General features: G+C 30.1%; 1 protein-coding gene across 1 annotated transcript in view; it reads left to right on the top strand.

The window, feature by feature from the left end:
- Smp_146910 (putative choline o-acyltransferase) overlaps window positions 1-9,706 on the top strand; it is a gene marked incomplete at both ends in the record, with an annotated part of 62,811 nt that extends 53,105 nt beyond the window's left edge. Inside the window, 4 exons of the mRNA XM_018789594.1 lie at window positions 987-1,109; window positions 4,110-4,252; window positions 6,377-6,573; window positions 9,416-9,706. Coding sequence (XP_018655021.1) covers window positions 987-1,109; window positions 4,110-4,252; window positions 6,377-6,573; window positions 9,416-9,706 — 754 coding nt within the window. The remainder of the gene's footprint in view (window positions 1-986; window positions 1,110-4,109; window positions 4,253-6,376; window positions 6,574-9,415) is intronic.
- Between the last annotated feature and the right edge of the window lie 2,706 nt (window positions 9,707-12,412).

Genomic DNA, 12,412 nt, shown 5'->3' with positions numbered 1-12,412 from the left:
GCGGATAACAATTTCACACAGGAGCGGCCGCGAATCGATATCGTCGAGACCAATGTGGTGGAATTCTCGTTTTAACACTTGTTGACGGAGTTATCGAGTTTGTGTACATGAATAATAGTGAATATTAGTTGTTAGATAGGAAAGTCAGATGGGGCACGGTCATGATTTCAACTATGATAAATACTGAAATCTCCACAAAACCCCTTCTGACTTACATATTAAACAACTAATATTGACTATTATTCATGTAAATAAACTCGATAACTAGTCAATAAGTGTTAAAACTATTGTTTTCCGATGAATTCGAACAGATAACATACACTAAATCAAACATTTCCAAACTGTAAACGAATAAATCTTATTTATTTTATGAAAGATACAAACAGTAGGATTGATTATCTTCAATAAAGGTAATTTTGAGTATAAGATGTGTGGAGATTGTTGAGTTTAGATTGATATCATGAATAGATCAATGATGAACCATCACTGAAAACTTCGAAACATCGGACGACCAGTTCGTCCTAGTGTGTGACTCCTCAGAAGTACACATCCATAATCCTGCAACAAACGGACTCGAACACAGGACCTTCAGCCACTCACGCGAACGTCTAAACTGTAGATCAGTGAGTCGGCATCCAACGGTATTATTGTGCAACTTCAACCAATCCACGATATTGCGCGACCGTCCACTATTTTCTTTAATGAGTAACTGACTCACAACAGACGCGTTTAAACTCCACTGGTCACGGCTTCTCTCTGGATGTACACTCATGAGCTGTCTCATACTAGGATGAAACGGCTGTCCAGCGCTTCCAGGTTTTCAATGGTATTCTAACAACCATCCACTCATGATATCAATCTAAAGGTAGTTTTCATTAAAAAGTTTATACTCATTATATTCTTCTCTATCAAAATACAAATATTTTTCATTAGTTATAAATCTACTGGTGACAATGATTGCAAACTATCTTTTTTAATTATTTCAGGATAGCAGATGATCTGGACTTATATATACTTCGTTATAAACAATATGGACGAGAATTTCCAAAAACTGTTAACATGAGTCCAGATTCATTTATTCAATTAGCTTTACAATTAGCTCATTACAAGTAAGTTATACAGTAATAATAATAATAATAATAATAATAAATATATACATTCATTTTGGAATATCAAATCGTTTTAAAGAAAAGTTGCATATCAACTAAACTCTATATTCAGTCACTCTTATACAAAAGTCATTTCTATGTTGAATCATTTCGCTTATTGTACTAAAAGCTTCTAACTGAAACAAACAACATTAGAAGTAGTTAAATGAATAATTCATTGATCAAAAAACTATCTACATTGTTTCTATTCAATAGAATAATAACAGTTCACAAAGCTTAACTGATTAAAGTTTTTGTTTAGGAAAGACAACCCCTGATCAAATAGGAATAACAGTTCTATTTGATATGATAAATTTTAGCATAAGAAAAGAATTTTCGGCATCCCTTGCGTAGTACTGCAATAAAACCTCTAATACATATTCATATTGTAATTATTCAAGAACTATGCTTTATCATTACTTCTAAAATAGTTATTATTTCCCACTCATCTTAAATAATGAAGCTTTACTCTTAGTTTAGGAGTGACAACCAATCTCTTATGCATTATATATTCAATACACGAATTCCAATATAATAGTTACTCAGTTTTTTTCAAAGGGTGGAGAACGATGTTTAGCTCGAACTACTTAAAGATGGCTATATAAATATTTATTTATTTAAAAGTTCATCGGTTTACTAAACTGTAATTTTCACATCTAACAACTTTAATAAACATCACGGATACTAATTCTTTTTTAGTAACCGTTAATTGACTATTGATACTTGATTCCATATTAAGTAGTAAGAAAATTATTCAATACACTTTGAGTAAAGAAATGAAAATTATCATGACAATAATCACAAGAGTATCTTAGTTGTAATAAAGTTTGAAGCTGAATTTATGGTAGATGTGATACAAGTTATCTTTCAATTTTTAATTCAAAAATACATTATAGAAATAATCAACAAAGCTAAAAAAAAGTAACAATAATAATGCGATTAACCTTTCACTACTTCTGTGGCGTATGCTACTCATGTCGACAGATATAAGTAGTATGTAACACCAATCAGAAATGAAATGCCTGGCAGCAAAAGGTTGAAGAAATCTAATTTAAGAAAGCGGGAGTGTAAACAGAGTAATTGTAATAACGACAGGAGGGAAAGAAAGATGACGTTTGTAGTAGACAACTGATGGAAGATGTACAAATAGTGCATGGTATTCATATTTTATGGACACACTGTAATTTTACATCAAGCAATAATTTGGTTTTCACGACCTGCATGTTCGTTCATTACACATCTATATGGTATTACAGAAAATACAATTTACTAGCAAAATTTTGTTTTTGTCCAAATAAAATTTAATCATTCGGTGAAAAGTAGATATCATATGCTGCCGCCCAAGATCACGGTATATAAACATAAATTTGTACTAACAGATTACAGAGTAGTGACCAATATCATGTTGTTTATCCCTGAAGTATAAATAGCATTCAGAAATGTTGCTGAGTTGTTTGGCAAGCACTTGGCTTCTTGAGTGAGTTTACTACTAGAGTCTGATCAACACTAAATATCATGGAATTCAGTAGCTACCAAAGGACCAAGTCGTATAAAAATCTCAGTTATGCAGGAGGTAAATCTTGATCAAAATCATATCCAGTAATATCCCTTACTGTGAGGCTGTATAGAGTATATTTCGATTTGAAGGGCATCATAAAATCCTTCATAAACTCAAAGAACGATTACTGCTGAATGCAAAAGAATAGAAAACCCAAATGCAAAGCTTCCTGAACAAAGTCTGCAACCACCCTAACATCATGAAGTTTTGCCATAATTTTCAATCTATAATCACAAAATCTTATTTGATCATCTGTTTTATTCTGCAAAATTACTCATGTGAAACACAAAAGTCATACTTATGATAAAAATATCCATAAAAATGGATCAATAATTGGTATGAAAATGTAACAGCGTATTGCTATTTGTCATCAAGAGAGTTCTTCATTACATAGTCAGAATTTTATGTAAAGGAAATATACCCATTGAGACAAAATAAGAAATATTGGTTCAACGAAGACTATTCTGTTACAGAAATGATCATCTTATCCTAGAGATTTACAAAGAAAAAATACTATCATTTATGTGATTGATAAAAACTGTAACTCTTCATAACATTAAATTCACTTAGTATTGTTTGTTTGAATCTTCCCATTGATGTTTAGGACTGCAACTGGTCAGTCTCTTATTGGCATATGTGCATACTGTGCGTATTGCCTCGATATAGCCTTGATTCACAAGCATTATAAGCAAAGATGGACAGTGGCTAGCAGTGGAATCCAGGACGCGTGCTTCGTCCTATTTGGGACTCAGTAGGTGAGTGGATAAAGCGATGGCGTTTGAAGCGAAAGGTACTGAGTTAGAGTCCCAGAGTGAACATCGACTCTGAGATGCAGGTACATCCAGCTGACGAGTCCCAAATAAAACGAAACGCGCGTCCTGGATTCCACTGCTAGCCGCTGTCCATCTTCTTCATAACATTTTCTGAAATATAAAATATCAAAAGTTGTAAATTCTTCTGATATAAGATATCGGCCAGTAAAATTGGAGTCATTGAGACAAAGACTGATTTTCAATTCACATGAGTTTTCAAAAGGAATTTGTAAACAATAACCAGATTATGCCTCATATCCATTAATTTCAATGGGTTTAATTTTCTTATACAACTACTGTTAAAAATTCAAATATCGCGAGGAGCATCAAATTCTTCGAAATTATAGATACGCCGTCTTGATAAATGCAAACTGGCTTAAAATCTAGGTTAAGATTTTTAAAAAAGACTATCTTCAATTATCTAACAGTAACAATTAACAAATATCAGGAAGTATCCATCTCAAGATTATCCGAAATTTTCTCTAGAATACCACTTTGTAACACTAACTGATTAAGTTGCTTTACAGCTATGGTAGAAGATTAATTAATCTCTTAACTTATCTGGCTACGTTTGTTTTCCATATTTAACAGATTGCATAAATATTTAGTGCCAACTTATGAAAGTGCTTCAACAAGACGATTTGCTTTAGCTCGAGTTGATAATATTAGAGCTTGTTCAATGCCAGCTTTGGAATGGTGCAAAGCAATGACAGGTCAGGCAAAATGTTCAGTAAGTAATTTTATTCTTTATTATTTCAATATTGTATACTAAAATGTTATCTCATAAAATTATTTTATTTGTTTGAAGGAAAATTACATTATTGAGTAATAACATCAAGGTAATCATAAAATTCCCAGAAAATGCAAGGATTAAATTTATTTCGGTTTGATTCTATCCAATCTTTTCGAAATTTATGGACTAAATTTATGTTTTACATACATCATTCATAAGCATTACTGTGATGTAGGATTCCTTCAAACTTGTGGTGTTACGGCACTTGAGGTATCAGTCGCAAACACCCAATAAAAAATTTTAATATTCTCAAACAATTTTTAAAGTTATTGGGTGGAAAATTACAGACAATTCAGTGAAAATTTCCTTTTATGGAGTATCATTTACTGAAGCTGTACAGTAAAATTATTAGCCATTTAACATATGTAATGAACAACTAAAAGGTAGAACAAGATTGAAATATAAAATGCACGGGAACTATAAGCGTTGGAAGATTATGTCATGATCTAGATGGCTGTTAAAAACAGTAAGATGAAAATTGTTAGGAGAATCATCCATTGAAATCATGTGCCGATCAATTTCAGACCACTATTGAAAACCTGGGAGCACTGAACTGAAGGTTCTGGGTCCGATTCCCGCGTCCTGGGTTGTGAAAGCGCAGTTCGAGGATTTCCATACTAGGATGAAACGACCATCCAGTGCTTCCAGTAGTGATCTAACATTGATCGTTTCTTAATTTCGTTGAGACTTAACAATCTTCACATCCCCATGCTGAGATAATTATCCCTTAGAAAAATATGAAGGTAAAAAAGAAACCGAAAGCTTCAGTGCGATAATAACAAACAACCAACAATCACTAAAAATTGGAAGGCATTAATAGCAACTGATTATCAAGCGCGAAAAATCTAAATATATTTTTGAAAAAATTCAGTTACTTATGCTAGTTATCAGTGGCTGTTTCAACCTAAATGAGATTAACTTTGCCAATCCTGTGCCATAGCATGATTTACTCTAGTTTAGAAAAATGTTCGAATGACATAATTCAAGCAGATTGACTGGGACACACTAATGAAATCGTTTCTAGTGAAAAAAATCCTAGTTAAACTAATGGTTAAAAAGAAAACTGCCGATGAGTGATGATAGATTCAAGTACAAAACTATATTATGAGTAAATAGGTAGAAGAAAATTGTTCAACTATTAGTGTAAATCAAAAGTCTACCATCTTTTCAGTTAAACAATCATTCAACAGTTGAACTAATACCTAATTAATCATACTAACATAAACCTTAATGACTAGATCTTCAGGTTGGAGCTTATTCATCTATTTGTGATTTATTACAACCATTGCAATTAGTTCTGAATTTTTTATGGTATTAGGATGAATGATTTGGTAGATATCAGTACAATTCAAAGATAATCGAGATAGTGGACTGATTTCATCCAGGTAAGTAGTGAAAACTAGAGAATTTTGGGTAGCATTTTCATTCTAGTACAGGATTTTCAATCAGTATACACCCATAGCTTAGACGGATTAAATCATGTACACTACGAATTCATATTGGGGTTTTTACCTTCAAACTGCTGAATTGGTATACGAAGAATCCCATTTCCAAATTGAATCGATTTGCGATACTACTGTCTAGCATCCCGTGAATTTACATACCTGTATAAATAAATTCCATGCTTAGTAGGAAATAACTTTAAAGTTTTCTGTAATAAACTCTGTAGACAAGTGACAATCGTCATTGAGAAGACGGACGTAATTATAACAACCAGACTGTTCTCTTACTAAAATAAGATATCTTTATTGAAATAAATTGAGTTGCTTTTCAAAAGTCTGTAGTTTTAAACAAGTTAGTCACTAAATAAGACGTTGGTGCTTGAAGTGATAGGAACAGAGTTCAACGCTTAAACAGTTGGATCCGTGTACAGCTCACTCATGAGAACTGAAAAGGACAAAACAATCATTTTGGATTTTACCACTGGCTGTCATTCATATATACCAAACGAAGTTCATTTCAAACAAAATGAAATATGTTTAGTCGTTTTACCATGACGACTTCATTGAATTATTATTATTCACTGAATTTAATTATGGTTTTAACTGATAACTTTTATAGACAGATGAAAAAATTCGTTTATTACGTAAAGCAATGGAATGGCAAACAGAAATTATGCTTGAAACTATTCTTGGTCATGGTGTAGATAATCATTTACTTGGTTTAAGACAAATAGCATTAACTCATAATAAAGAATTACCAAATATTTTCAAAGATCCAAGTTATATGGAATCAAATAGATTTCGTTTATCTACAAGTCAAGTAAGTTATAAAATTATTATGAAATTAACTAACAGTTTACATCTGATTTCATCTATTTCCAGTTGCTGTTGTTCTCATCATTACTAACTTGCTATATTTTAGATCCAGTAAGTGGCACTGAAAAAAAATACTGTTACCTAAATAAAATGGTTATGTTGTGCAGTTTTGATGAATCCTAAAAGCGGCTTTCCTCACAATCTGTCGTTCGTTATACAACTATCGGAAATCGAGGAAAAATAGACAACTGTTTCACCCGAGCCTTGAGGAGCTCAATATTGCTCACCCATAAAGAAAACTACTCAAGACTTCTAACTTACGAAAGATATATAGTTTTCCTAAGTCATTAAATGGAAGCCCAGAGATCTGTATTTCCCAAAGTTAATCAATTCTTGATATAATGTCATACTCATTTAGAAATAGTAGCAAATTACTTTCTTATTCTTGATGTATTTAATTGTACAGCATATGCCTCCTCACTAATGTTTCAGAATATCGGTCTTGAAGTATATGATTATTTCTGAGCTGGATAGATTTTAAATTGATTTTCATTAATATTCATCACGAGCTAATATCAGTTGGAAACCATGAACCACTCAAAAGATGTTTAATTATAATTCATTTCCCCAACTAGAGAATCAATTGATGCCAATTACTAATTAAACATTAGGAAAAAGTAGATATTTAATGAAAAATTAGTAGAAAACAATTATTCTTTTTCTACAAACTGATCACTTTTCTTTGCACTGAACAATAAGGTATGACTTAAGTAATCAATTGTAAACTACAACTCCATATCATGAAAACAATCACTACAAAGAAAAGAAAAGAAATCATATCGATTGTAGGCAAACTAATTTTCTTTAGTAAAACATAAGTCAGAAGGGGTTTTTGTGAAGACTTCAGTATTTGCATAGTTTAAATCATGAATCAATTGAAGCTAAACCACCATGGAAAACCTGGAAGCACTGGATAGCCGTTTCGTCCTATTGTAGGACTCCTCAGCAGTGCGCACCCACGAAAACAAAAGTTCTTTTTTTTCTTCAATCTTGTTCTTGAAATGTTCAAGAGATTAAAATTTTGATTTTTTTTCCTTCATAAAAAAGAAGAATAAAATTTCCTAGTGAGATCATTTCATGTTAATGAAATATATTACTTCTCTTTTTTTCCATCTTCTTTGGAATGAATAATACAAAAAATATTTCCATGGATTGTCACTTGAGCAAATAAGGCATATATTTATATATTATAATAATGTTTAAACGTGCATACACAAAGAAAGAAACTCTTCTAAGTTCATGTATACATTAATTGAAAGCATAAGAATAATGAAAAAAAGAAGTATATGCACGAATAGACAACTAACAGTCTCTTTTTCGTCTTTTTTTTCTTTTTAACTTTATTCACATACAAAATTCTTATAGAATTAAGATGAGTAAATAAGATGAAGGGGTATTTAAAACTCATCATTTGATATAGAAAAAAAAATAATAAATAAGCAAATGGTTAACAAAAAAATACTCGTTGAGTCGAAGTAAAAAACAAAAAATTATTTTCGATAAGAGAAAAAAAAGGTGACGCAAATTTGTTTCCGTAAAACATATAATAACACAATTTAAATGTATAACTAAACCATGTTGATAAATCTTTAAACAATGAATTAATATCAGAAGGAATTTTGTGGAGATTTTTAGTAATTTTAATAGTTGAGATCATGAATCAATTGAAGCTAGATCACCGTGGAAAACCTGAAAGTATTTGCGGCATCCCGGTTGTCGTACAATTTTCATTTCAAAGTGACTTACAGAAATTGGGAAACATATATTAATAGATATAATGGCTTGTATTTTTAGGTTAGTATACGTTGTACAAACGATAAAAATAAGTCAATATTTAACAAACGAAATGGTTGTAAATAAGAAGAGACAAGATATACTGATAGAGTTACAAAAGATTCAAGGTTGAGTACACCTTAATTCCTGAAAGTAATGATAATTTGTGTCAACAGTTTTCTTCAAGCATTTATAACCAATAATTCACAGTTGTCCAGTTCGCTATATGAAATACGATACTCATAGATGAACTCGCAGATCAGAGTCTGATCAATATCTAACTACTCAGAGGTTTTTCTACACTACCACTAATCTACATTAAATGAGCATGTTAATTTAGTAACAGGACAAAACATGTATGCAAAAACCATTTCAACAAAATAAGGATTTATAATTTAACAAGCAACTTTCCTAAACTTTTGAAATTGCTTAATAAACGTTTTAAGCAAAAACAGACAATAAGTTTCGATCATTTTCATGTTATACACTTTTCACATTGTTGTTTCATGAACACAGAGTGATAAAAACAGGTTGCTGTTTTAAAAACTAGTGAAATAAATATGCAACATATAAAAGCAGCTATTTGCAACCTGTTTATTTTGATTAAAAGGGATTCAGATATTAATTTATAATGAAGGTGTTTATCGTTAGTGATTTATTTAATCAGATCAAGTGGAGTGCTAATAAATTAGGGTTATTTGTTGACAATTAATAAATTAGTATCACGGTCTGTAGAGATTGCTGAATTTTATAACCTACATTACGAAATGATCTCAGGTGGCGACTCAGTGGTCTAAAGGTTAAGTGCCAGCATGAAACAGAAGGTCTTGTGTTTGATGTTTGGGTAGATTTTGGATGTGCACTGCTGATAAACCAAATACTAGATCGACAGAGTCACCCAGTGTTCCTATTTCTTCAAAGGTTTTCTGGTTAAAGGTAGTAAGTGATGCAAATTATAAAAATCGACAAATTATTATCAATTTATTTACTTCTACTATCTATATTTTACTCAGGTACCAACAACAATGGATGCTTTCATGTGTTATGGAGCAGTTGTACCTAATGGATACGGTGCTGCATACAATCCACATCCTGACAATATTGTTGTCGTAATTTCTTGTTGGCGTACTAATCCTAATAATAATGCATCAAAATTTGCAGAAATGCTTGATTCAGCATTTACAGAAATGCGTGAACTAGTCCTTTCCAATCCTCAATTGGCTAAACAACCATCAAATGAACCTGTTGAATGGAGTATAGCTAAATCACTTGGTGCTGATGTAGGTCTAAATGTGACTGGCTAACCAGTAAAAAACGTTAAAACAAATAGAAAGGAAATTTAAACAAAATTTATAGATCTATTTTTAGCGCCACCCTATATTTTTTCATTCATTAAAAAGCAGAATTATATTTACATTGACTTTTTTCCCTTTTTATGATTCTCTAGTAAGTTTTTTGCTCATGACTTTCTTTTCCTGATTATGTTGGGTTACTTATATACAAAATGATTGTTAAAATCAAGATACCGAAATTTTATTTATTCATTACAAAAAAATTCTCGAAACCGTTTTTCTCATATCCCATTTAGTTTTATGGTAATATAATAAAAGATTTCTATTATTTATTGTCTATCTACATTATTCATTCACATTCAGTTACATATTTATGTTAAGACGAAAAATAAATGGATCAAATACTTCCTCATAAATTTCAAAATCTAATTGATTCATCAGAATACTACTTATAAATTAGTAAGTAGAATAAAAGTAATACATCATTAACTTTATCTTCAAACATATTAGGATAAGAAGTTAGTAATCATGTTAGTGTACATTTCTGCAAGAAATAAATATAAGAGTATATATATATATACTCTTCTCTCCCGAAATTGCTCACAGTATTATTGAACTTTCAAATAAGAATTTATACGTACTTTATTTTTTTTTTTGGTTCATTTTATACTACTAAATCTGCTTACATTTTGTCTATAATGAATTCATTAATCAATTATTATAATTATATATATATATATATATATATATATATATATATACCTAATAGATACATTATGATACAATTAAAACATGTAATCATGTGTTTATCAAATGAGATTTTAATTAATCTCAAAATTCCCTTCAATCATGTATATTCCTCAGGTTGTGAAATGTACAAATTATATCCCAATAATCATATATCTATATTGTATTAAAATTGTTATTTATTTATAATCTGATCATTTTGACTTTACAAAAACAGAAGTCTAATAAGAAATGAATATTATCTCTATATGTTCTTTGATCATTTGATCATGGACTTATTTAACATTGAACTTAAATTTCTTATATTGAATTAGTTTTAATCAACAATGTCATCGGCATGGATTATTGATACTTCAACAATTAATAAACAAACAAACAAATGATTTCCATATTTTGAACAAATTAGATTAGTAAACAATCAGTTTGTATATCATCTTTTACTTAATATATTGTTATCATCATCATAATTATTATTATATTACTATTAGACATACATGATATATATCTTACATATATATGTATATGTATTCATATGAAATACGAAAAGAATATCTAATGTGTCGAGAGACCAATAATGATAATAATAACAGTAATAATTATAAATACGAACATAAGCAGGCTTCATATATTAAGATGAATAAAAGTGAAATAAAATAGGCATGAAAAGTTTCAAAGGAATAATAAAATACAACATAAGCTTAATTGATCATTTGAATTTAACAGTTAGTCAAAATCCTCAGTGATATTTATTTATCATTTGTATGTGATGATGATGATCATGCCTATCAGCAACTTATTTGTTTTCTTAAATTGAAATAAAATAATGAATTACTTGATAGTTAGATGTGTGTAATGATGAATCAGGTATGTCACTCTTATCTGATACGATAAGGATGTATAACATTTAATAGCTACAATATAATCAAAAATAATTAGTATTTCTTTTTGTTTTGTGATTTAAGAATCAAAAGTATACAATTTATTTTACATGTATTGATCATTTGATTCTTCTCATTGATGTTTAGGAATCCAACTAATCAATCCCTTTCGACATATGACCATCCTGTTCGGATAACTTAAATATTACTATTAAGTCATGGGCATTTTTAAGCAAGGATTCTACTGCTAGCCATCATTTATCTCTGCTTATAAAATTTGTGCTGAATAAATGAATATTGAGATTATAATAAAGTTTAACAAAATATGAAGAGACATTTATTCTATAAGTATTTCGTAAATTATAAGGCTTCTTATAAAGTTTGGATGTGAGGTTTCTGTTATTTCAGAATATACTGTTAATCAATAACTGGTCCATGAGATACTACATCAAATGAATCCATTCACTAAAACAGAAAGTTTTTAAATAACTAAGCTAATATAGTCAGAGTTATAATTCAATCATTTCTATTGTTCAACAATACTAATTTCTTACTTTCCACATCAAAAAGTATATTCATACATAGTATAATTGTCAAAATTCCTACTTTCAGACAAATTTACTTGATCAACTCCAATAAACTTTCAATAACCATATAAATTACTTAAATAACCCTTTCATTGTATCTACAGGAATATGGTGCAGAACTGCTCTCTTCCTATAACACAGATATTAACAATGTAAGAATTGAAACACATTTAGATCAGTTTCAATTATTACGTTTTATATGGGCGAGAAAAAGAATAGGCAAGATGAAATGCAAAGTAAGAACAGCCATTTTCATGGTATTGCCAAACTAAATAATGAAAATGCTGTTCAAATACTAGGGTTAACATTTAGGGGAAAAGAAAGAATAAATGAACGTCCTATTGTGACTGATTTTGAACTACAATATCTCAAGTAATCAACTAAAGATTATGGTCATGTCACAAAACTCAACCAAAAACAGATAGACCCCTCGATATAACTCAGATCAAAATCAATGGCTCTACTGGCTAGTAGTTAAACTGTTTAGTTTAACTTAATCACTTTGC

The sequence above is a fragment of the Schistosoma mansoni genome, chromosome W, assembly GCF_000237925.1.
Source record: "Schistosoma mansoni strain Puerto Rico chromosome W, complete genome".
Taxonomy (NCBI): domain Eukaryota; kingdom Metazoa; phylum Platyhelminthes; class Trematoda; order Strigeidida; family Schistosomatidae; genus Schistosoma; species Schistosoma mansoni.
Note: the sequence above shows the minus strand (reverse complement) of the source record. Positions and strands in the feature narration are given on the sequence as shown.